Genomic DNA, 27808 nt, shown 5'->3' on the forward strand with positions numbered 1-27808 from the left:
CTTACTGTTATGTCTTTCTGTTCTGTACTGTTCTGTTCCTTACTGTTATATTCTTTACTGTTATTCCTGTCACTGTCTACTGTTCTGCTCCTTACTGTTATGTCCTGTACTGTACTGTTCTGCTCCTTCATGTTATGTCTGTACTGTACTGTACTGTTCCTTTACTGTTATGTTCTGTACTGTTATGTTCTGTACTGTTATGTTCTGTACTGTTATGTTCTGTACTGTCCTGTCCTTGTCCTTGTCCTGTACTGTTCCTTACTGTTATGTTCTGTACTGTTATGTTCTGTACTGTTATGTTCTGTTACTGTTATGTTCTTGTTACTGTACTGCCCTGTACTGTACTGTTCTGTTCCTTACTGTTATGTTCTGTACTTACTGTTCTGTACTGTACTGTTCTGTTCCTTACTGTTATGTTCTGTACTGCCTGTACTGTACTGTTCTGTTCCTTACTGTTATGTTATTGCTTTATGTTACTGTTACTGTTCTGTTTCCTTACTGTTATGTTCTGTACTGTTCTGTTCCTTACTGTTATATTCTGTACTGTTCTGTACTGTTCTTGTCTGTTCCTTACTGTTATATCTGTACTGTTTCTGTACTTTATGCTGTACTGTTCTGCTCCTTACTGTTATGCTGTACTGTACTGTTCTGCTCCTTCATGTTATGTTCTGTACTGTACTGTTTCTGTTCTGGTACTGTGACTGTTCTGTTCCTTACTGTTATGTTCTGTACTGTATGTTCTGTACTGTTATGTTCTGTACTGTTATGTTCTGTACTGTACTGTCCTGTCCTGTCCTGTACTGTACTGTGCTGTTCCTTACTGTTATGTTCTGTACTGTTATGTTCTGTACTGTTATGTCCTGTACTGTTCTGTTCCTTACTGTATGTCCTTACTGTTATGTCCTGTACTGTTATTCCTGTACTGTTTATGTCCTGTTACTTATGTCCTGTACTGTACTGTTCTGTTTCTTACTTATGTTCTGTACTTTACTGTTCTGTCCTGTACTGTTCTGTTCCTTACTGTTATGTCCTTGTACTGTTATGTCCTGTACTGTTCTGTTCCTTACTGTTATGTTACTGTTCATGTTCGTTGTACTGTACTGTTCATGTCCTGTACTGTCCTACTGTTATGTCCTGTTCTGACTGTATGTCTCCTTATTATTCTGTACTGTACTGTTATGTCCCTGTACTGTACTGTTCCTTACTTTTATGTCCTGTCACTGTACTGTACTGTTAGTCCTTCATGTCCTGTACTGTACTGTACTGTTATGTACTGTACTGTTCCTTACTGTTATGTCCTGTACTGTACTGTTATGTTCTGTACTGTACTGTCCTGTGCTGTACTGTTCTCTTCCTTACTGTTATGTTCTGTGCTGTACTGTACTGTTCCTTACTGTTATGTTCCTTACTGTTATGTTCTGTACTGTACTGTTCTGTACTGTACTGTTCTGTACTGTACTGTTCTGTACTGTTATGTTCTGTACTGTACTGTTCTGTACTGTTATGTTCTGTACTGTTATGTTCTGTACTGTTATGTTCTGTACTGTTCTGTTCTCTACTGTTATGTTCTGTTCTGTACTGTACTGTTCTGTACTGTACTGTTCTGTTCTGTTCTGTTCCTTACTGTTATGTCCTGTACTGTACTGTTCTGTTCTGTACTGTACTGTTCTGTTATGTCCTGTACTGTTATGTCCTGTACTGTTCTGTTCCTTACTGTTATGTTCTGTACTGTTCTGTTCCTTACTGCTATGTTCTGTACTGTTCTGTTTCTTACTGTTATGTTTTGTACTGTACTGTGTATGTGAAAACATTCCAGTCAGGTCACTCCCAATGCAAACTCTTGGTGGGCAAGCATATATTTCACAAAACACTGCTTCAAATGTGAGAAAACAGGGAAAATACAAACACTGTAAACTATGTAAATGAATACTCCCATTCGATTAGGCTAACGCCATGCCAATATAGTCAGACAGAAGCTTCACGTTAAACAGAGCCAGCAGGTAAGTGAAATGACTTGTAAAGAGCACTATACTGTATGTGCTTCATAATAGTGGATTGATAACAACACCTTTCCCACAGACAGAGTCGGTGTCAGGACATGTAGACATGTGTGATGTTGACACTCACCCAGACAGGACTCCCAGGACCAGGTTGAGCATGAAGAAGGATCCGATGATGATGAGGGGGATGAAGTAGATCCAGTTCCAGGTGTTCCCTGAGGCATCGTTGGCCTGCAGAAACACACACAGAGAGAAGGACGGCTGATACTTATTTACATTAGCGACGGTGCTTATTGAACAGTGTGCTTGGGGAAGAAAAAGAGTAGCAATAAACAATACCGTTTTCTTTTGGTGTGCTACAAAAATGACAAGATTCTGTTTTATTATTATTGCTATCAATATGATGACATAATTGCGGAAAAACTAGGTTTGAAATGGAGGGCTGAGTGATGACTGACACAGATGAATGACTTTCCACCTGCCCGCCTTCTCTCTCTCCAGCCGATCCCATCGACCACAACTCCCGACCCCCCTCTCTTTCTCCTGTTCTCCATCATCCCACTCTATCAGGATGGAAATTCATGGCAGTGATGGTAAGACTAACATAAACACAGGTCAGATCTTCTCTTAGGCCATTTCAGTGCAACCCAACGTACTGTATATTGTCTGTAATTGCGAGAGGGTCCTGGGGCTGCTGAATCAGCAGACAAAAATACAAATTGCAGTCCCTCACCATCTCTAAAGCATCCAATCCACTGGATAAACCTCCGCCCTCTTCCTCCCTGTCCGTTTAGCTACTGTATGTATGTGTATATTATTTTGTAAGGCAATATTTTTGGCAAGGAAGCACAAAAGTAGCATCCTCAGGTATGCCAAGTTACAGTATTGACTCAGAAATGTAAATACATTATGTAAGCGTTAAGTTGAGGGATACATKATATGCTCCACAGTATGGGTACGATACACAATGCATGTTGGAGAGTTGCAAGCTGTAAACGTCCTTGAGTCCGAAGCATGGATATTACATTTCTGGTGTATAGAGATATTTTTCTGCTTGAATTACAACTGTTCCACTGGAAAACTAAAAAAGTCCGAAGAGGGAAAAAGCTAAAGCCTTATTTGGAGTTGATCCAGTTTTTTATATGTCAAGAGGCGAATGTGGCTGTTTCTAAAGTCTGAGAGCCACTACATTACAGTACAGTAGAGTAGGTCCACTCCACTCCAAAACATATCTACTATAAAAGCCAGGTGTTCAGTAAACGCTTTCTCAGTTGAGAAACCCCTAAATCATGACATTCAGAATGCAAGTCCATAGAGATACTGGTTTAATGTTAAGAGGGCAAATATACAGCAGGGGACTGAGACAGCAGGAGCCAAAGTCATTGTCTGTGTCCTTCTGTGGTGAATTGGATTTGTATGCCATAGTGACATCCAAATCCCCACTGCAACAATGTTTATTCCGGCATTTCCCTGCTCATAAGACATCTAGGGCCCATATGGTTTTCATGACCCCTGTGAGAAAAGCAGAGAACTTCAATGGAGGCTCCTCATCAATTATTAAACCTTATCTCAGTATTAAAATATATTTGTTTCTCCATGTCTACGCCACAGTAAAAACTAGATTATTATTTTCTATGTGAGGATGTCTACTGCTGAGGGCAATTGGATCGCTGAAAATTGGCTGAGACATTAGCGGAAGATAAATCCTTCTTGGTGGGTTTTCTTCCTTGATAACGCCATTAACGGATTGTCAGTTAAATACATGCAGAACTCCCTCACAGGCATGTACAGTRCCTTCAGAAAGTATTCACACTCCTTGACTTTTTACACATTATGTTGTGTTACAGCCTGAATTTAAAATGTTAAAAGAGTGAAGGAAAAGCAGCCAACAAGTGCTCAGCATATGTGGGAACTCCTTCAAGACTGGTGGGAAAGCATTCCTTATGAAGCTGCTGAGAGAATGCCAAGAGTGTGCAAAGCCGCCATCAAGGCAAAGGGAGGCTACTTTGAAGAAACACTTTCTTGGTTACTTCCTGATTCCATATGTGTTATTTCATAGTTTATGTCTTCACTATTATTCTACAATGTATAAAATTGTAAAAATTAAGAAAAACCCTTGAAGGAGTAGGTGTGTCCCAACTTTTGACTGGTACTGTACATTGGTTTGAAAATCTATGGCAAGGCTTAAAAATGGATGTCTAGAAATGATGAACAACCAACTTGACAGAGCTTGAATAATTTTTGAAAGAATGGGCCAATATTGTACAATCCAGGTGAGACTTACTCAAAAAGACTCACAGTTGTAATCGCTGTCAAAGATGATACTAACATTGCTTCAGGGGGTTGAATACTTATCTAATCATGATATATATTCATGTTTTATTTTCCATTAATGAATGAATTTCTCTTCTTTTTTGACAAAAAAGTATTTTGTGTAGATCGTTGACAAAAATGACGGTTCAATCCATTTTTATCCCACTTTGTAACACAGCAAAATGTGGAAAAAGACAAGAGGTGTGAATACATTCTGAAGGCACTGTAGGACAACCATGCTCCACTGTGAATTACATTGACAGTAGCAACACATGCRGGAAAGACACTATTCTACAGAGAGAAAAGACATTCTATATGTACAGTGCCTTCAGAAAGTATTCTTACTCCTTGACTTATTACACATTTTGTTGTTACAACTTGAATTCAAAATCCTTTTMTTCCTCACCCATGTACACACAATACCCCATAACGACAAAGTGAAAACATGATTTTAGAAATGTTTGCAAATGTATTGAAAATTAATACAGACATATCTCATTTTCACAAGTATTCACGCCCCTGAGTCAATAGCAATTACAGCAGTGACTGCTATTGGGTATGTCTATCAGCTTTGCACATCTGGATTTGGGGATTTCCTCCCATTCTTCCTTTCAGATTTTCTCAAGCTCTGTTAAATTAGATGAGGCGCGTCGGTGAACAGCAATCTTGGTCTTTACACAGAATTTCAATGGAATTCAAGTCTGAGCTTTGGCTTGGCCACTCAACGACTTTCACATTCTTGTTCTGAACCCATTAGTTCCATAGTTCCATATTTTCTTCCATTTCCCAATGATGGAAACCCCTGTGCTTTTGGAAACTTGAAATACTACAAATTGTTTTATACCCTTCCCCAGATATATGGCTCATCACAATTCTCTCAGAGATCTACGGACAGTTCCTTGGACTTCATGGTATAGTTTCTGTGTGTAGATAGGTAAGAAAAAATAATATTTCACCCATTTTGAATTCAGGCTGTAACACAACAAAATGTGGAATATCTCAAGGGGTATGAATACTTTCTGAAGGCACTGTATATAAGGGCTTTTCACTTGTTCAAAACTGAATCAAACATCCCCAGATCAGGCTGTACAGTACTGTATGTACTGAACTCCTCCGAATGCACTGCCACTGACTGAATGAGGACAGAGGAAATTTGTGCTGGGTTAATGTGGACATGCCTGATGAGAGTATAACATGCTGAGCACACCAAATGAGAAGTCAGGAAGAGAGCAGTAAGACAGCCATGTACACAGCCTGCTACTGTACTGTAGCACACCAGACAGAGACCGACATTTTACACACTTTCACACTAATCTCATAGGACATAGAAATCCAACCACAAGAAAGACKGCATCGAACCACACTTGTGATAATATCTAATCTCTATATACAATTATCGATGTGGTAGCAGCAGTCCATTTGGGCTGTTGAATTGGAGTGCGGAGAAAGGAAGGGCTCTAGCCCATGGAGAAGAGCGGAGGCATATTGACCCAAAGTTCTTGTTCAGGATAACATGATTAAGTGGGAGAGAGCAAAGCTAGAGTCTGGCAGGCAGGCTGGAGGAGAGTAGCATTTGTTTCCCATTATCCTCTGGTCTCCTGCAGCAAATGCTCGCATCGCTTCCCCTCCTCCCCATTCTTCTTCATCAGGCCCCCCAGGGAGAGAGCAGAAGAGCAGCACAGCATGGCCCGGCCTGGACAGGATGGGAATGCTATCTCATACAGCCTGAGTACTCTGTCTCTCTCTAATACAGGCTACAGGCAAGGAACGGCCTGTAGCAGCATTCAGGAGGGACTCCAAGAGAAGATAGAGAGGATGGATCATTTTAATTTCACTGTAATTCATTTCAATGTMTACGTGCATTGATGTGGAAGTTGTGACTTACATTTCAGCAGTGTTGTGGAAGCTACTCTGAAAATACAGTTTACCAAGCTACCAATTACTTCACACTGGTAGAAGTTAAGCTACACTAAAGCTACCGCTAAGAAACATATAGTTTAATTAACTAAAGATACTTTGGAAAAGTAGTTCACTACATCCAAACTACCTCGTGAAAATGTATCTAAATCTGAAATGTTATAGACTACAAATTGCAACAACAGATCACTCCGGAGTCAGATGTTAACAGAATGTGTAATATAGCCTATTAAACACAAAAACTGTGTTTCAAGTGAGAACTAGACGGGTCTGATGTCGAAAAAAAAAGGAAATTCATGCCTACTTTACCCATATTTTATACTGAACAAAAACATAAATGCAACATGCAATAATTTCAAAGATTTTACGGAGTTACAGTTCATATAAGGAATACATTTTTATAAATTCATTAGGCCCTAATCTATGGATTTTACATGACTGGGAACATAGATATGCATCTGTTCGTCACAGATACCTTTAAATAAAAGGTAAGGCCTTGAATCAGAAAACCAGTCAGTATCTGGTGTGACCACCATTTGCCTCATGCAGAGCGACACATCTCCTTCACATAGAGTTGATCAGGCTGTTGATTGTGGCCTGTGGAATGTTGTCCCACTCCTCTTCAATGGTTGTGCGAAGTTGGAACACACTTTTCGAGAATTCTAACATGCTGTCGTACACGCCGCTCCTGAGCATCCCAAACATGCTCAATGGGTGACATGTCTAGTGAGTATGCAGGCCATGGAAAAACTGGGACATTTTCAGCTTCCAGGTATTGTGTACAGATCCTTGTGACATGGGGTTGTGCATTATCATGCTGAAACATGAGGGGATGGCGGCGGATGAATGGTACGACAATGGACCTCAGGATCTCTTCACAGTATATCTGTCCATTAAAATTGTCATCAATAAAATGCAATTGTGTTCGTTGTCTGTAGCTTATGCCTGCCCATACCATAAACCCACCCCCACCATGGGGCAATCTGTTCACAACGTTGAGAAAACCGCTCGCCCACACAACACCATACACGTGGTCTGCTTTTTGTGCGTATGGAACATTTCGGGTATCTTTTATTTCAGCTCATGAAACAGGGGACCAACACCTTACATGTTGCGTTTATATTTGTGTTCAGTGTATTTTACTTATGCAAAAAAAGTAGCGTGTATTTCCAGTAGTTCGCTACACCACTAAATGGCAAAAAAGTTATTAACTACTGAAAACACTTCCAAGATTTTAATTTAGTTCAACTGCCACCAAGCTACAGCAAAATGTAATGAAATGACTAGTGGTCACTACTCCCCATCACTTCATTTCAGCACCATGATCTTGTCGTCTTTCTCCCTCTTTGTTTTGTTACAGGCTGCTGCTGCACCAATGAATTAACTAGCACACCAGTCTCTCTCTCTGTTGCATGGGGTCATTTAGAATTTCAGAACCATGGACATCAATATAGCCAAGTTGCATTCATTTTCCTTTCCAAGCATTGCATTCAGTCTCAGAGTGTGCTGTTTTATGTCTGTTGCATGGAGTCATCATCCATCTCTGCTCCCTGAAACATTTCACGAGTGATGAATCAATACAGCAATCAGACAAACAAAGCAAGGAGCAGGCTGGGTGGGTGACAACTGCACAGCATACTGACTGGCCTTCTATTTCCACAGACTCAACAGTTTACAACCAACATCCTCCCAACAGGTCCATACGTTCAGCTAACTAAAGGTACACACAAAGTTACCATATAATCACATAATACTAAAGATTAAGCTACTTGGTAGACCATCACTTATAATATTMTCTTAGCTGGTGACAGATAAACAGAGATTTGAACCTTGGCTTAAAGAAGAGAGGGAATACACAAGCAACAGGAAACCCCATAAGCCTCAATGAGCTTCACCTAAAAGAGCAGCCATCAATCCAGGGGAGTTAACATGGTTTTCAAGCCTAACCCATCACAACATTGAGGACAGTGGTCATTCAGAGTGTGGCAGAAAATACATTGAGTGTCGTAAAACATCAGGAAAATCTGAATTTGGATTCCGTGACGCAGTTAGCCTCAGTTAGTGGAACCACTTTATCTGTCCAGGTAGCAGCTAACTTAGCTGATAACTAGTTAGCAAGCTAGCAAGGTTTCCTTGACAGCTTGAACACAGCCCGCAACGCGGTTAGCCCTTGTGGCTGGGACCGTGAATTATCCCAGGCTTGTGGCTGTCTAAATCCCTGATGTTAGTTGCTGTTTAAGTCTGTCCTGTGTCTTGCCATATCTGGAACTGTGTGGAGTACCAGCCTTGCTACCAACGTCAAAGGTGGGAGTAATGGAGAGGACAGTGTTTCTCTATCACAGGTGAAATATATTTTAAACAAACAAAAAGGGTTCTACAAGCAATTGTTACAACAACAGGAAAAAAGCTTCAAAAGCTTTATCCAAATAGTGCTGGACTCAACTAACAAAAGAATAGACAATCTGACCAGAGAGATCCAGGACCTTAAGAACCATTTTCAGTTCTCCCAGGGAGAGTGTCACGGCTCTTGTCGGAATGCATGGACCAAAACGCAACGTAGTAAGTGTTCATGAATCTTTATTACTCAAAAAACACTCAAACAAAATAACAAAGAGAAAAACGAAACAGTTCTGTCAGGTGCAGACACTAAACAGAAAATAACTACCCACAAAACCCAAACGAAAAAGGACAACTTATATATGATCTCCAATCAGAGACAACGATAGACAGCTGCCTCTGATTGGGAACCACACCAACATAGAAATAAAGAAACTAGAATGCCCACCCTAGTCACACCCTGGCCTAACCAAAATAGAGAATAAAAACCTCTCTATGGCCAGGGCGTGACAGTACCCCCCCCAAATGTGCGGACTCCGGACGCAAAACCTGACTCTAAAGGGGAGGGTCCGGGTGGGCATCCCTTCACGGCGGCGGCTCTGGTGCGGGACGTAGACCCCCTTCCGCCCACAGATCCATCCGCTTTGGTGGCGTCCCTGGTGCATGGACCTTCACTGGAGGAACCGGGCCGCAGATCATCGCAGGAGGAACCAGACCACCGATCATCGCCGGAGGCTCCGGACTGGGGACCGTCGCTGCAGGCTCCGGACTGGGGACCGTCGCTGCAGGCTCCGGACTGGGGACCGTCGCTGGAGGCTCCGGACTGGGGACCGTCGCTGGAGGCTCCGGACTGGGGACCGTCGCTGGAGGCTTAGTACGTGGCGCCGGAACAGGTCTCACCGGACTGAGGAGACGTACTGGCAGCCTAGTGAGTGGAGCTACCACAACACATCCWGGCTGGATACTCACTTTAGCTCGGTGAGTGTGGAGACCTGGCACAGGACGCACTGGGCTATGACGGCGCATTGGAGGCATAGTGCGTAGAGCCAGCGCAGGACACACTGAACCGTGGAGGTGCACCGAAGGTCTGGAGCGCAGCGCTGACACAACTCATCCTGGCTGGATACCCCCTGTAGCCCGGCAAGTGCGGGGGAGCTGGAACAGGCCGTACTGGGCTGTGCTGGCGAACCGAGGACACCGTGCGTAGAGCTGGTGCAGGATAACCTGGGCCGAAGAGACACACCGGAGACCAGGAACGCTGAGCCGGCACAATCCGTCCTGGCTGAATGCCCACTCTAGCACGGCCACTGCGGGGAGCTTGCACAGAGCGCACCGGGCTGTGGATGCGCACTGAAGGCATGGTGCGCAGAATCGGATAGCATGGTGCTTGACCGGTCACTCGCTCCCTACGGTAAGCACGAGGAGTTGGCTCAGGTTTGAACCCTGACTCTGCCAATCCCCCCGTGTGCCCCCCCAAAAAAATGTTTTGGGGCTGCCTCTCGTTCCTGCCTCACTGCTCCAACCCCTCGTAACGTCGCCGTTCCGCCTTTGCTGCTTCAATCTCCTCCTTCGGACGGCGATACTCCCCGACCTGCGTCCAGGGTCCTTTTCCGTCCAGGATCTCCTCCCATGTCCACTCGTCCCTTTTCCCACGCTGCTTGGTCCTTTGCGTTTTGGTCTACCCACCACCAGAGTGGTAAGTGTTCATGAATCTTTATTACTCAAAAAACAAGGAGGGACAAATGTCTGTGGGTTTTCGCTCCTCCCTTGTACTTGACGGATTAATTAAGGTCACTAATCAGTAAGGAACTCCCCTCACCTTGTTGTCTAGGTCTTTATTGAAAGTAAAAAACTAAATCCTGCAGACACTAAGCCCTCCATGGAATGAGTTTGACAGCATGATCTAGAAGGACAATCCAGGAGAAATAACATTGTTGTGGATGGCATAGCAGAGTCTTCACATGAGAACTGGGCCGAGTGTAGAGAAAGTAAGACAAATTATTACTGAAAAGCAGCAGATGGATCATACGAAGATTGAGGTGGAGCACACCCACAGGTCTGGAGAACATGTAACCAGTGTTAACTTCTTATGGCTGCAGGGGCAGTATTGAGTAGCTTGGATGAAAGGTGCACAGAGGTGCTCATAGTAAACTGCCTGCTCCTCAGTCCCAGTTGCTAATATATGAATATTATTATTCGTATTGGATAGAAAACACTCTGAAGTTTCTAAAACTGTTCGAATTATGTCTGTGAGTATAACAGAACTCATATGGCAGGCAAAAACCTGAGAAGTTCCACTTCCTGTTTCAACCAAGCTCTCATTGAAATTACAGCGAGATATTGATGAGTTTTCACTTCCTACGGCTTCCACTAGATGTCAACAGTCAATAGAACTTTGTCTGATGACTAATGTGAAGGGGGGCCGAGGGAGACAGGAATTAGTAATCACTGCCATGAGGTGACCACGCATTGAACACGCGCCTTCACATGAGGAGGACCTCCRTTCCACCGCTCTTCTGAAGTCAATCTAATTCTCCGGTTGGAACGTTATTCAAGATATATGTTAACAACATTCTAAAGATTGATTCAGTACATCGTTTGACATGTTTCTACTGACTGTTACGGAACTTTTGGACATTTCGTCACGTTATAGTGGATGCGCTTTGTGACTTTGGAATTGTTTACCGATAACGCGCTAACCAATGTAGCTAATTGGACATAAATAACGGACATTATCGAACAAATCAAGCATTTATTGTGGACCTGGGATTCCTAGGACTGCATTCTGATGAAGTTCATCAAAGGTAAGGAAACATTTATCATGTATTTTCTGGTTTCTGTTGACCCCAACATGGCGGCTAATTTGGCTATTGTTCTGAGCTCCGTCTCAGATTATTGCATGATTTTCTTTTTCCGTAAAGTTATTTTGAAATCTGACACAGCGGTTGCATTAAGAAGAGGTATATCTATAATTCCATGTGTATAACTTGTATTATCATCTACATTTATGATGAGTATTTCTGTTGAAACGATGTGGCTATGCAAAATCACTTGATGTTTTTGGAACTAGTGAAAGTAACGCGCCAATGTAAACTCAGATTTTTTGTTATAAATATGAACTTTATCAAACAAAACATGCATGTATTGTGTAACATGAAGTCCTATGAGTGTCATCTGATGAAGATAATCAAAGGTTAGTGATTAATTTTATTTCTATTTCTGCTTTTTGTGAAAGCTATCTTTTGGCTGTGCTTGTTGTGGTTTGGTGGTGACCTAACATAATCGTTTGTAGTGCTTTCGCTGAAAAGCATATTTGAAATCAGACACTTTGGTGGGATTAACAACAAGATTACCTTTAAAATGATATAAAACACATGTATGTTTGAGGAATTATAATTATGAGATTTCTGTTGTTTGAATTTGGCGCCCTGCACTTTCACTGGCTGCTGTCATATCAATCCCGGTAGCGGGATGCAGCCATAAGAAGTTAACCTGTTTAAGTGTTAACCTGTTTAAAGGTCTTACTCACATTGGCTACGGAGCGTGAGATCACACAGTCTTCCGGAACAGCTGGTGCTCTCTTGCATGGTTCAGGGTTGCTTGCCTCGAAGCGAGCATAGAAGGCATTTAGCTCATCAGGTAGGCTTGCGTCGCTGAGACACTCAGACTCGGAGTCGGCATAATAGGATTAGCGGGATTTCTTATAAGTGTCTGGATTACTGTCCTTAAAAGCGGCATATCTAGCCTTCAACTCAGTGCGGATGTTGCCTGTAATTCAAGGCTTTTGGTTGGGCTATGTACGTACGGTCACTGAGGGGCAGAGTACGTGAGCGGAACGTGCCCAATTTGCTTGGAGCGGGAGCAAGATTCCCAAAGGCTGGAGCGTCGTCCTTCTCACCCGCTCCAATTTCACTTCAGTAGTGCTCCAGTAGCACTCACTTCACGAGCTCAGGGCATGCCTGCCCCAGCATGCATTTGTAGTCTAATTGCGTGCTGCTATAGCCACTTGCTTTAGCTACTGTCATGGAGTTTGCTAAATATTTTCATAAAGATATTGATAACACGTGTTAAACCAAGGTGAGGGAGTGCTGGGATTTAGTGTCCACAATTAAAGAATCATTGTGGATTCTGAATAGACACGTATCCCAAAAGCATGCTATGTGCACATGCTAAAAGATAGGAAGGAGGTGGGTAGATAACTAAGTGTGTCATTGTAGTATTTATAAACTAAACATCAGATCTCTTAAACGTTTTGTTCATCTCCTTTCTATTATCTATACTATAGGCCATAATTGATTTTGKCCCAATAGGCCTGGCATATTACCACGTTCAAGGAGCTTTCYGTTTTGATTGGGTTATTTTGTCTAAAAACCTTAAGGCCTACCTACAGAAAAATACAAAAAACAACTCTGCATCTCTGCCCAGCCTGGCAAGAGTGGTCAAAAGGGTGTTAAGCATCCTCAGTGGCTCTGCAAGTGAGGAGAGGATATTCTCTGCTGCTGCCCGGCTCTCCATGCACCATCGCATGAGCCTSAAGCCACAGACTGGCGTTTCTAAAAATGATAATAAAAATGATCAAGTCATTTTTCATTTAATTTGTATTTAAATGCTGAGGGCTTTATGTCTTCACAATGTATTCACAATGTATTTCTTTGTAGCTATAGCCTTGAAATAATTTAAATAATATGGCCTAAATACAAWTTTTTTACATTCCGTGTCTGGTTCCTGACCTATTTAGTGTTTTTATATGCTGTTTAACATGACATGTAGCCTATTTGAAATGATGGTTGCTTCATGTATATTCAAATACTTTTCAATGAAATCCATATGGTTTGGTTTCAATACTTAAAAACCAATTGGTAGCTCCAGGTATCACAAAAATAGGTGGGTGTTGGTTAAATTGTGATTTTAATGAATGGAGCGCAGAGTGGTTTTTAGTGGAGCAGTAGGAAAGCATATGGTGCACAAGCACCGCTACCATGAGTGATGAGCGGGATTTTCAACAGCTCAACTCCTCTCACATGCTCTGCTGAAGGGACGACATCGTTGATGCATTTATTAATGAATCCGGTGACTGATGTGGTAAACTCCTCAATGTTAGTGGATGAATCCCAAAGCATATTCCAGTCTGTGCTAGCGAAACAGTTTGTAGCTTAGCATCTGCTTCGTTGTACGACTTCCGTATTGATCGTGTCACTGGTACTTCCTGTTTGAGTTTTTGCTTGTAAGCAGGAAACAGGAGGATAGAGTTATGGTCAGATTTGTCAAAGTGAGGGCGAGGGAGGGCCTTGTCTGCATTTCTGTGTGTAATGACTTACTATCTCATAATTATCACTTAGTATCTCATTATTGTGACATAGAATCTCATAACTATGACTTACTATCTCATAATAATGACTTACTATCTCATAATTATAGCTTACTATCTCATAATTATAGCTTACTATCTCATAATTATAGCTTACTATCTCAAACTCAGTCAGATGTTAATTGTTTTGGTGGCAGGAACGAGCTTCCATAATTTAGAGAGGACAAATGTGGTGACAGACAGATCTAAACAGAGTGCATCTATCCTCTCTGCTCATGCAGCCTCCTCCCCTCCCCCCCTCGCTCTGTCTGCATTGTAAACATGGTGTTATCTGTTGCCAGGATTCCATCAGAAGAACTGGAAGAGTGCCCGCTATTTACAGGTGGTTTGGAATCCATGTCTGAGTCACATGGAGGCCAGTGCTGGGCCAGGGCCCTCTCTTCCGGGCCAAGTTGCTATCTGACCTTTCCCTGACCTTGCACTGGACCTCACAGAAGCAAAACCAGGAAAATATACAATGGATGGAATTTATTTTATACCCGTTTTTCACATGTTGAGCATGTATTTTGTCCTACAAGCCTCACTATGCCTCTATGAGGCTTTGCTGAGAAAAGCTACACTAAAACATTCTCCTGTCCCCCTGGACATTTCAGGGATAGCACACACATCGCCSCAGTCTCCCCCATTAGGGAGAAGGGAGCAGGCAATAGCATGGTATCACATTACATCACATAATCTGAGAGGGAGCCAGGCCAGTGAACACAGCATAGGCTCTCTCTCTCACTCTCTCTGCTGCACTGCCCCTTGTTAGGGCCAGAACAGCACTGTGCTACTGCTATTGCATCAGGGACCTTTTACAACTATTTACTACATAGAAAACACACCATTTAGTTTCTGCTCATACCGCTAGTGCATTAAGCTCACAGAGAAGGATATTTCTCACCAGAGGAGCAAAGGATTGAGGGGAAGGGGGAGATTTAATAGAAAGAGAAGGGAACATGAAGACAACAGTGTCAGTAGCTTCTAATTTATGTTAGCTGTAAACATCCATATGATTAGCACCCATTGGGATTGGATGATTGAAACACCAATACTGATGGACACAACTTTGAAGGAATATAACTATCCCAAGATGACAGAGAGATCGAACCATAGAGATACAATATAATACTATTTATTTCTGTGGATCGAACATCCAATATGAGCGTTCTCTCCCATGCCATCTGACTGTCCTATCTGAGACTGAGACATACAGTACATTAGGTGCAGTTATCAGGGCTGATACATGACAGGGCTGATGAAGAGAACACAGGTCCCTAACGACAGACAGGAAATTAGATGTGCCAACGAGGGACGTCTCTCTGCCCCAACACCTCAATCAGAAACACCAGCCGTCGAATTTGAGCAGACCTCCTGAACCTGAGGCCACATTACCAGGCTATCAGTTAGACCAGGCAGAGACAGAGCAGAACAGCCTTATGATGAATAGGATCATCTCAGCATGCCCTCCCTCCCGTACTCAAAGGCTAATTCTGGATTAAAAGACACTCATTCAATGTGATTATTAATCCTGCTAGTAACACTATCCATGTCCGAATACCCATACTTGTATCCTAAATTGTAGGCCATTTGAGTATGCAAAAATATATATCTGCAACATTTTGAAAATCGAGTATACTTTAAATGCCAGAATGTCATTCTCATTTTGGCTTTGACAACAGCAGATCAATTAGATATGGGAATGTGCTACCAAAATCAACGAATAGCGGGAAACAATGCAACCAAGCATGAATGTTTGATATTATGTGAATTTTWTACTAATTTTGGCTCTTCATCAAGTAGAATTCGATGCACACTTTTCCACAATGCATTGGAAGAGATGGGCTGCAAGTGATAGGCCCTAGTTCTTTTCAAGTAGCAAAACAACAAAACTAGGCTACTTAATTGGGAAGATGTCGAATAGCGAAGCTTCTGAAAACAGAAGACAGAAGTCTTTTAAACTAAATTGTTATCTGTTTCTGTCTTCAGTCCCATATAGCCCATCTAGGATACAGTAGATGGCTATGGTATAGGTTGAATGTGATAGTCTGCCTATAACCAGCCCGAATAGGCTTACAACTCCATTCCTATTCTATTCAGAGTTTAGCTAAATTAATAGAATTGGAAATTAGCTATTTTCAGTCTGGTTAATGCCATGCATGTCTGGTGAATTTGTAAAAATCCACCCGCACTCTGCTCTCCCCACCTACTCAGCCAGTCAGGAGCCGCTACTGCGTTCCGGCTGTGTATGCGACGATGAGTACATAGTATGCAGTTTAAGTATGGCTATTCAGACACGGCCAGTGTCTAATGCTGATGGAGAAAAATATGCCCCACAATATTGAACGCAGAGATGGTAATGTGTACTATTACGGGGTGAACCAAGGATCAGATCTATTCAGCAAACTTGATAAGCAGTGTAGAATAATGAGACCTGCTACTGAATCAATAAAGAGTGGATCAACTTCAGTAGGACACTTCAAGTGAATTGGAGTAACAGCAGACAAAGGAATGTGATTTCAGATAAACCATCATGAAGTCACATAGTTGGTCCCTCTCAGCATTCTGAGCATGTCTCCCCTCCCTCTATTTCAGGGGAGAGAGAGCTGGAAAGATATAGATCCCTCCTCAGCTGGAAGACTCCTCCCTCTGCCAGCGTCGGGGCAGCAGAATGGCACCGTGTTGCTTAGCACCAGGGAAGAGAGAGGCGTAGCAGAGTGAAGCGGCGGGCGCCAGAAGACTGGCATATGCTGCTCCCCATCAGGCGTGGCAGTAGAGCGGGCATGAAGCTGGGAATGAGACACCACATGTGTCCATCTCTGGCTGTTTCTGAAGGAGCCTCCTGAATATAGACCAGTGGTTCCAAAATTGTGGGGTCGGAAGGGGGGACGTGGAGACCCCCCCTCCACTCAGTCAGGCTTTCAACTTACTCTTGAACGTTTTAATAGTAATATGCACTAGGAGCAATTTTGAAACTGGGTAGTGCATCATCAGTTCCTCTTGTCATGTCAGTCATTGCAGACCTTTGAKAGCTATTTATAACTTGTCAGAAATGTCCAGATCAACTAGCCCATGTCAGCTAATGATTTTTAGCTAGGTTTTTTAACCCATTGATTTTGTTGTAATTTTTGACTCAGATATCACATGAACAAACATAAAACGTGACTAAATGTGTATATTAAAACTGCAACATTTTCTCTCCACCCCATGGCAAATACAAACAGACGTGACACGCAGGGGGGAAAGCGGGCTGAGTGAAAAGGTTTGGGAACCACTGATATAGACCACAGGGTGCATGGATGTGCATGGTTTAACATAGAGACTACTCTATTCACACAACATGCTCCTATCAGCTAATGATAATTTACTGTCAACTATTGGAGCTCAGCAAGTATTGTTTAAAAATACTCAAATGCTGAGAGTGGTGTATAAATAAATCAATCTGAATGCAACAGTATCCTAAAAACACCCACAGAAAGTCTCATTGCAAAATAGTAGACTGACAGCCTATCCTGGTTGGTAAAGCGTGGCACAAACCTTAGGAGAAAGAGTCTCGACTGGAAATGTAGGGGAAACAATTATTTGACATCCGAGAAGAAGACACCATCTCCCTGTCCCAACTTTACAGCGTGCAGCAGCAAAACAGCTATTGAGTAATCCAATCCCATTCCTAGGAAAGGCTCCACAGGTTGCAGAGAATAAGCACACTGTCTTCTCACTCGAGCTATTAAACATTTCATACTGTTACACAATCCTATCCTTTTTCATTATCTAAATGTGACTCTTATGCAAATGTCACAGGCTGGGATTTGTTGAAGACCAGAAGTAAACCTTGAGTCTGTCTCTAACATGAATCGGCCCTGTGACTCATCCTTCCACATCCAGCAGACTCCGTCTGTCTAATAATGCCTCCAGGGTGCACTGGGACTGTACTACCAACCTGGGACAACCATCCAGACACACAACAACCAGTTTACATGTCACTATTCAAGATCAAATCTTCTCACAGGTTTTTTTTCCGCTCCAAAAGTTTCCACAAAAAAGGTCCATTGCATTCTATAGTGAATAACATGGAAAAGTGATCAAATCAAAAACTTTATGAGAGCACATGAGCTCATGGTGCGCAACATTTCTATAGGCTATGCAATTGCATTAGAAAAAAACAGTTTATTAAAAAGAGGAGGATCCCATCAGCTTTCTATAGGCCAGGCCTACTATATTTATTTCTCAACTTTCCTAATATTAAGCACATTGCTTCGCTTTACAACAGAAGTACAAGCTACCTGGCTGGCATGAACATTTGCTATTTAAGTGCATAGATTACATGTTTTCCCCTGCTCTGAGACAGGTGCATGATAATTGTCCATTCTAAATCAAAACTAATTGAACACATATTATTTAGTATATGTAAAGACAAAATTATTCGATCCAGCAACCTTCCGGTTACTGGCCCAACGCTCTAACCACTAGGCTACCTGCCGCCCCAGTGTAGAGCCTAACTGGCATACATAGGCAGCGCGTGAGTTTCAAAGTTGGGGAAGATCATTTTCACCATAAAAATACACCTTTATAATAAAGCATTACATGCATAATCGCATTTGCGGTCATTTTTGAGAATGCCATTTTCCCTCTGATTGCATTTTGGAACATTTGCGCTTATAGTTTACTGCCGTGTGAGCATTGCTGCACTTATAATGTGAAGAAATAGCCTAATAGTTTATCAACATTTGAGGCTAAACATTCTGATCTGTTGCACCAGCCTCATGGCTTTTAAAATATTTTTTCATGCGAGTGGTTGTATTAATTWGATATTTAGCGAATCCCACAACTGTCCCAGACTATGTTTGGGAATACTTATTTCTCGTACAGAAGGACAAGTTGACCAATAGAATMGGTCAACTTTTGTACTATGGGGAAAAGTAGATTGACATAGGCTAGTGCTTTGCTGTTCGTTAGGCCTACTCATCTTGTTGGCTGACAAAGTAGGCTAAATGTGGACAGTTCTTCTAACATCTTCAATATGCGCCTCGGAATTTGATGTGTCTGTCTTCACTTGTAGCCTACATCTGAGCTGAGATGCCTGTGAGAAAGACCMGATCACATGACAGGCAATGGCTAATAAGAATTGAGATATCTGAGAAAGCCATGTGAGTGTGAGGTGCTTCGGAGCACGTAGACGGGAATTATAATTATTATATTCAGCTCAAGGACACAACGGCCACTGGCCGCAAAAGGCATGGATTTTTTTAGGGGGCATTACGGCCACACAAGGGGGATGCTGCATTATTCGAGGCATTATCAAGTGCTTGTCAAATTGCTAATGAGAGACAGATGAAGTGTGTGGAGCCTGCACAAGAAACAAAGCTCATGTGTTTCATGCAACTTTTTCAAATCATCATTAGAGTCGCATCATGCAGCCTTAGAATGTATTACAATTCTAAACATATAGCCCAACTTTTGTATCATAACTAAAGTTGCTTAAATAACTCTAAATTAAGCAGAATAGCTGCATGTGCACACCCCTCAGAAATTGTTTGGAGAAAATATTATTTATATTTTATTCAGCTTGGTTCAATTGTATTCTTCATACTATAAAATAATATAAAATAATGCCACAGAATTTTCTTTATTTTTTTATTATTATTTTTAAATAAATTTTACCCCCTTTTCTCCCCAATTTTTCGTGGTATCCAATCGCTAGTAATTACTATCTTGTCTCATCACTACAACTCCCGTACGGGCTCGGGAGAGACGAAGTTCGAAAGCCATGCGTCCTCCGAAGCACAACCCAACCAAGCCGCACTGCTTCTTAACACAGCGCGCCTCCAACCCGGAAGCCAGCCGCACCAATGTGTCGGAGGAAACACCGTGCCCCCTTGGTTAGCGCGCACTGCGCCCGGCCCGCCACAGGAGTCGCTGGAGCGCGATGAGACAAGGATATCCCTACCGGCCAAACCCTCCCTAAACCGGACGACGCTAGGCCAATTGTGCGTCGCCCCACGGACCTCCCGGTCGCGGCCGGCTGCGACAGAGCCTGGGCGCGAACCCAGAGACTCTGGTGGCGCAGCTAGCGCTGCGATGCAGTGCCCTAGACCACTGCGCCACCCGGGAGGCCCTATGCCACGGAATTTTAAGCAAATCTTGTCTGCTAAATGAACTGGTGTAGCCCACAGCCATATGGCATAGCCAGATCAGGGCCTAACATAAGGACAACTCAGCGTATGCTATTCTGTTCTTCTGAAAAAGACTACATTTTCTTCATATCATATTTCTTTAGAGCTGTCTAAAATAAATTATGGATTTATTGTGAAGGTGTAGGCTATATTACATGGATTTATTAGACTTCTTAAAATGTAGATGTTCCAAAGGTCTGCATCAGTGGCTTGTAGACTATGCGTGTAAGCTAGGAGAGGCGAAATGTGTTTATGTTAATTAACGGTCAATTACCGTGAGACCGGCAGTTATTTGCTTGACAATCACCGGCTGACAAAATTTAATGACCGCCACAGCCTTAAACCCTCCTCACACTTGAGACTCAAAATCWGCATTTTTGTGTGATATCACAGTAAAGTGTACAGTAGGGTGAACTCACGTTATAGAGGATGTCCACCCATCCCTCCATGGTGATGCACTGGAAGACGGTCAGAATAGCAAAGAGGATGTTGTCAAAGTTGGTAATGCCGTAGTTGGGGCCGATCCAGTATTCCTGACACACAGTTCCATTTTCACAGGTCCTCGCTGGAGCCTCCAAACCACAGGGGAACTCTGCTGCCTGCTCACCTGAGACACACACAAACACAACAAGGTAAGTTCTGTGCGCAAACATGCAAACACAGACGAACATGCTTACAGTTGCTCCCAGAACTATAGGCTGTAGCTCAGTACATCATTTATATCAACTCTACATATGCAAGTTATAGCAGTTACACAAAACACAGGTGACTAAGATTTCATAGCGATGTGCATTGTGCATACCTGTATCAGTCCTGAARCAGGTCCGGTGGAACTTGCCCATGTAAAAGTCCAGGCCGATGATGGCGAACATGAGGATAGCGAAGAAGAGCAGCATGCCAATCTGCAGCAGAGGCACCATGGCTTTCATGATGGACTTTAGAACTACCTGAAGACCTGAGAGAGAGAGCACAACATTCTCACTTTACTCTCATGTTGTAGTTTTAACACGCATCACAGGAGACACCAAATGGCCCTTTAAGTTCCTTTATTTAACATTTCTGGTTATCAGAATTACATAAGATAACATGAACAAAAATGTAATATATAAATACATGTTTTAACGCTTAAATGACAAACTTCAAAAATGCACATATCCAAACAGAACATTGTTTCTCCTTTTTCCAGTGATTCCAAAGTCATTGTACTTACTAGGGATTCCAGACACCAGTTTCAGTGGCCTCAGGACCCGTACTGCCCTCAGAGTTCTCAAGTCAAAGTCTGCTCCCACTGTAGCCAGCATCCTGGTCACAATCAAACAGACAATCAGACTGACAATACTAAAATCTGTACCACTATCCATCATACACATACAATATATAATTTACATTATGAACGATTGAGGAAATTCAAGAGCTTCAATATAACATTCATTCCCATCTCCAAACATTACATTCCTGAAAACAATGAGGAATGATTCCTTGTGTATTTGTATTTCCATTATGTAGCATTTCACGCCAATGCCGAATTTCTCCAGCATTCATGAAGGCCTTGTATGTGAGATAAATCAAATTATAAACTGGGTGGTTTCAGCACTGAATGCAGATCGGCTGACACCCATGGTATATCAGACATAATAACATGAGTATGACAAAACATTTATTTTTACTGCTCTAATTACGTTGGTAACCAGTTTATAATAGCAATAAAGCACCTTGGGGGTTTGTGGTATATGGCCAATATACCATGGCTAATGGCTATATCCAGGGACTCCGTAATGCGTTGTGCATAAGAACAGCCCTTAGCCGTGGTACATTGGCCATATACCACACCCTCCCGTGCTTTATTGCTTAAATGTCTCTGAAAAAGACGGCCTATGTATTGTATTACCTAACACTACAGGGGCTATCATGCGCTTTGTGTCAGACACTTCAGTGTAATAGAGTATCAGCGGGGTGGTTTAGAATACATTACTACACCATCTGAAGCATCTACCAGGAGAGAGAGACAGTGTGGAGAATATGAATGATTTCACATGGATGTTGATATGCAGAGGGGGATTTGACACAGAGAGTGAATACACAGCAAATTTGCTAATTAAATTTTTACAACAACAGTGTTACATTTGACACTTTCTTATAAATATGGGACTATCTCAAAATAGTGTTAAACTAACACTTTTCAAAGTGTTTATAAACTAACACCCCGAGAGTGTTGGGACCCTAACACCAAGGACGTTGCAAATTCCATTTTTTTTTTTTTTTTTTTTGAGCTGATGCTGTTAACACTTTCTCAGTGTTAAGGAATCAACATCTGTGGTGTTACAGTAACTAGGTTTGAGGTGTTGTTTTAACACTGTAGGGTGTAAAGCCTTATTTGCATATTTATTTCCCAGGGTGCCTTTCGAGGGAATTTTAGAGGTACCAGTACCGCCCATGACTGAGTTAGCGAGTGACAGATTGTTGCATTCGATGGCTTTCAGTCCTGTAGCCTTCTCCAAGTGAGTACCTAAGTGAATATTTTATTATAAAAATTGTATTTTATATGACAATATATCACTTTTTTCACAATACCATACTTCGACATCCCAGTTTTACCCTAACACAGTGGTCTGAAACTCCTGGTTTGCAGGCCACATTGGCAAGTCACATTATGCTCGCAAAGTGTTATATAATTCCTATTTGCATCCAGCCAGAGTTAGGATAGCCAACAATTGGAGCTTTTAATCCCCTGTAGCTGAGGTTAGAATTACTGCCAAGGTAGGGAAGATTGATAGATGACACTACCTAAACCATCTAAACTGGAACAACCATCTCAATAAATAAGTCCTACCACTTACAGGTGGGATTAGTTTACAGAAATGTATGTTATTTATCTTTGTGTAGTGTAAGATCAATTAATCCATGTGCATGCAGAAACATGGATATATGGCCAAAAACAAACTATTCTAAAAAGCAACCTTCCACAAAGCATGCTGGGAAATATAGAGGCCCCTCCCATGTCTTTTTCACTTTGAAAGAGTTCATGGAAATTAACTCAACACAGTCAAGTAACACCACCACACGGTGTTGATTCCACTGTGATTCAAATAACACTTCATTTATTCACTGCAGGGGGTGTCAATTTCCAGCCTACTGGGGTTAACCCCACTATAATCAACACTGAGATTTTAACACCCGCAAATTTGCCGTGTAGCAGCTCATTAGAAATAACTAATTCAGATCCTCAATTTCCCTTTAGATTTCAGATGAAGAACCATTTCCTCATTCTCCTGAGGGTCTGACTGCATAATCAAGACACTTCTGCCTAAAACCTCACCCCCATCGTGAGAGGATCTGACTGCACTCTCACAGTCTCACGGAGGAGAGGATGGGAGAGAGGAGAGCTGAAAGAGGAGGGGAGGGAGAGAGGATGGGAGGGAGGAGAGGGGAATAGCTCCAGGGGAATAGCGCCATTGCTCAGCCTCTCCAATCTGAGGGAGGGGGCAGCAGAAAGCATGGGAGGGGGGGACAGCAGAAAGCATGAGGGAGGGGACAGCAGAAAGCATGAGGGAGTGGACAGCAGAAAGCATGAGGGAGGGGACAGCAGAAAGCATGAGGGAGGGGACAGCAGAAAGCATAGGGAGGACAGCAAACGATGAGGGGGGACAGCAGAAAGCATGAGGGAGGGGACAGCAGAAAGCATGAGGGAGGGGACAGCAGAAAGCATGACGGAGTGGACAGCAGAAAGCATGAGGGAGGGGACAGCAGAAAGCATGAGGGAGGGGACAGCAGAAAGCATGACGGAGTGGACAGCAGAAAGCATGACGGAGGACACAGAGATGTTGGTGTAGCTGCTAGTGAATCCAATTACTAATGTCAAAAGAAAGGTTTCAACATTACCTAAAATACAGACTGTTTTTAGAATAATATGATCATGAAGTATACTTCATATTAACCAGAATAATATACCTTGCTTTGTGATTACTATAAAATGTGTGCCGCTTTAGGACTCTACTATATGCAACAAGGATGTGATACCCCCAGAAAATAGGTTAACATATGGAAAGTAGGAGTGGGGTCTCTGCCAGTACAGCTTCACTGCAGGGCGGTGAAACCTAGAATTGTTTTGGTTCTTTCCATTAAAACTGACATTTCCTTCCCTTTCCCCTGGATGTGAATTAATCACAGCCTACTAAAACACTCCCAGATGGGATTACCTTCCTTACAAAGGAAAGAATTAGGAAATGAAGTGAATCTCATTTTCCCCACATCAACTAGTACGTATCAGACTCTAGAAAATATATGGTACGGCTGGAGAGGAGATGGCCATCATCTCTTGCTTATGGCTTCTCCCAGTGAGATCACCCCGTCTCCTAGCATGATCTGCCTTGCTATTCTAATGTTCCAGACTGCAGCTGGCATCCTGAAATATAGATCACTTATCTTCAGTGAAATCAACCTCCCAAGACTCCCTCTCCTCTCTGCTCTGATCAGAGCACTTTGCTTTTCTGCCTGCCTCTCTCCCTCCCTGCCTGTTTGCCTGCCTGCCACTATAGAAAAGACAGAAAGCCTCAGGACCTGGTACATGCTCCCAACTGAACCAATCCCAACATGAGGCAACACACTGGTATGACCAACACAGTGGTCCCTGGTATGACCTCATTTTCAGGGCTTATATTGTAGCTTTACAATATATTGCTTTAACATTCCAAAAACAGGTTTGAGATGACAATGAATGAAAAAAGTTCAACACCAACCAGGACCTATCTGACTCTGATATCACTGGGGTTTAAGTTCTGGCTGTGTCACTGCTTCAGCCACCAGAGAGAACGAAGCAGGTGTGTGTGTGTGTGTGTTTCCCCATATTCAAAGTGGCCAGCAAGGGTCAGAGGACACAGTGCAGTGAGAGGCTGCTCCCAGGGGCTTTCTTCAAGCGGGTCAGAGACTCTTTCTGACATCTCTCTATCTATACTTACGTCTGCCAGCAGACAGAGCAGACAGAGGGGGCACAGTGAGGGCAGTGAAAACACAGCGCCAGCCAAAGACAGCATTAATATGTTGCCCCAGCATTGCAGAGTAAGGGAGACTATGAAATGCTAGTCCCTTAAGTATAGGCCTCCACTAAGCTGCTATAAGAAGTACACCGTGGCAGATGTCTTCACTATGAATATAGAAGCTCCACTAAACTGCTATAAGANTCTTCACTATGAATATAGAAGCTCCACTAAACTGCTATAAGAAGTACACCGTGGCAGATGTCTTTCTTCACTATGAATATAGAAGCTACATTAGTCAACTTACTTTCCATTCAATTAACTAAACTGACCGTAGTAGCTAAGCAGGTTTCTAAATGAATGGCCGTACACCAAAATGCATTAAAAAAGTATATAATTGACTTAATTATGTTACATTTATGATAATTGTTTTTCCTCTCAGCTGCAATAACGAAATAAACATGTGATTCAACTGTTTCCTGTTGGTGATGGCATGTATGTGACTAACCGTTTCTGTAGTGGCTCTGCTCTTTGAGAGTGATTTCCTTTTCTTTTTTTTTATACTTTAAAAAAAWATATATTTTATCCCACCTTGTGGCACTCTGTGAAGCATGCTACAGAACGTAGTCCCTCTTCACAAAACAACATCTGGCCTGCCCCTTCTGTATCGCTGCAGAGGCATGTACCATTAGATTAGCTACTTAATGGACCTTTAGGTCGTGAAGAAACACCATCCTCTCTGTTTTAAACAGCAGAACTAGCATCTGTTAGACTGTTGCTACGGCTACTGAACGACCATCTTAACTAAAGAAACAACCAATACTTTTATCTGGGACTATTATTGTATGGTTGTTTTTGCTTTGCCTACTTCCCAAATAATAATTTGGCAATGAATGTAAACAAACAACATAATATCACACAGTGACTAGTTGATTTCCCTGAATAATGGAATTAAGCGTTTTTTACAATGCTAGATAATTCTTTAGGGGACCTGGAAGCAAACTGCAATGTAGCGAAGGTATTTATCATATCCTATGCCTGGGGGAGCCGTATAACTCATTTTGTTCCTCACATACATAAACTCTGCTGACATGAGAGTATAAAAGTCAAACCCATTATCTTGATTATCAATTAGTCAACCATGTATGTTTACAGCACCTCCCTGGAGAAGACTGGGAAGAGAATCTCATTCTGCTGCTCCAAGGGCAGGGAAATATAGTAGAAAACGAACACAGTCACACGCTCTGTCTGGAGTAACACATCCATGTGGAAAGTGAGTGATACAGCAAGTGCAGTGCAGTAGAAGACATAACGAGGGATATTTCTGCTCACATATTCTACTAAGTCACAAGTCCAGGTGTAACACATCCATGTGAGATGTGAGTGATACAGGATACCAGGGGGTGCAATATTTAAGAACATGTAGGATAATGAGCCAGGCTCTATTGGGGATACTTCTCTGCCCACATGGTTCTATGGTTCTACCTCACTGACAGGAAAGTAGCAGCCTATCAGACATACCCTGTCTGTCTGTCTGTCTGGCTTGCTGGCTGACTAGCTGTTTGGCTGGCTGAATGTCTGTCTATCAATCTGTCTGGTTGTCTGGCTGAATGACTGTCTGTCTGTTTAGCTGTCTGGCTGACGTGTTGGCTGGCTGGTTGTCTGTCTGTTTAGCTGTCTGTTTAGCTGTCTGTTTGACTGTCTGGCTGACGTGTTGGCTGGCTGGTTGTCTGTCTGTTTAGCTGTCTGGCTGACGTGTTGGCTGGCTCTACTGTATGGGATGTGATCTTATAAGAGGCGTGGCAGTATAATGACCTGCCTCCTTCCCTGTTCTGTAAATGACAGGCGGAACCATGTGAGTGGCCTGAGACGGACGGGTGGGAGAGCATAAACACAGCGGACCCTGTCTGGTACTGTCTGGGCTCAGAGGAGAACACATTCATTTCAGCCCTGAGGGTTAGTTCAAAACAATACGCTCTTCAATGTGCCTTTCATGATTAGGATCAAGATAGAAGATCAGAACTAGCTACGTACGTTGGTTTGTACGAGACGGAATGGAGAGAATTGAGGTAAGATGTCTAAATACTCAATATGTAAAACTGCTTAACCCCCCTCAGTCAAACAAACACTAAGGGAAAGACACTTATATTTCACGTTTACATTTTAGTCATTTCAGTGCAAAAGACAGTTTAGAAACTGTTCAAGCAACATTTCAAAGTCCAGAGTACTCTATTACATAAGCCCATCAACGCCCAGTGAAGTGAGCAGCAGATAATGGCCCACAGAACACTGTTATGCTTCTCAACTCCATCAGTCGCAAGCTTGAACAATCCTTCCATCATCAGTGTCATGGCTAGGAATGGGGAGGATTCAAAGAAATCATCAAAACATCCACTGACAGGTGAATCTGAGGGGGGGTTTCATAGGGACTAAGCTCTCCGATCATAAACGAATTATGTCAGAACAGGGTGAAGGGTGAAATTGTGCAATGCCAGCATATTTCACAATTAATCTAATGCAGTTGAGTGTGAGAGGGAGGTTTTACAGAATTGACACAGTCACTGCTTGGTAATTTAGGAACTGATGAATTGTACATTTTTCCAATGGCTGTCTCAGTGGGTAAAGGGCTCTTACTGAGCATACTGCCTCGTGTGTAGAGGGCTCTTATTGTACATACTGCCTGGGTGTGTAGCGGGCTCTTACTGAGCATACTGCCTCGTGTGTAGAGGGCTCTTACTGAGCATACTG

General features: G+C 42.6%; 1 protein-coding gene across 1 annotated transcript in view; it reads right to left on the reverse strand.

The window, feature by feature from the left end:
* The window catches only part of cacna1ba (calcium channel, voltage-dependent, N type, alpha 1B subunit, a), a 169524-nt gene that overhangs the window by 99345 nt on the left and 42371 nt on the right, over positions 1 to 27808 (reverse strand). Inside the window, 4 exon segments of the mRNA XM_070446966.1 lie at positions 2128 to 2231; positions 20507 to 20694; positions 20890 to 21042; positions 21298 to 21389. Of these exon segments, the coding sequence (XP_070303067.1) occupies positions 2128 to 2231; positions 20507 to 20694; positions 20890 to 21042; positions 21298 to 21389 (537 nt within the window).

The sequence above is a fragment of the Salvelinus sp. IW2-2015 genome, linkage group LG15 (assembly GCF_002910315.2).
Source record: "Salvelinus sp. IW2-2015 linkage group LG15, ASM291031v2, whole genome shotgun sequence".
NCBI classification, from domain to species: Eukaryota; Metazoa; Chordata; class Actinopteri; order Salmoniformes; family Salmonidae; genus Salvelinus; species Salvelinus sp. IW2-2015.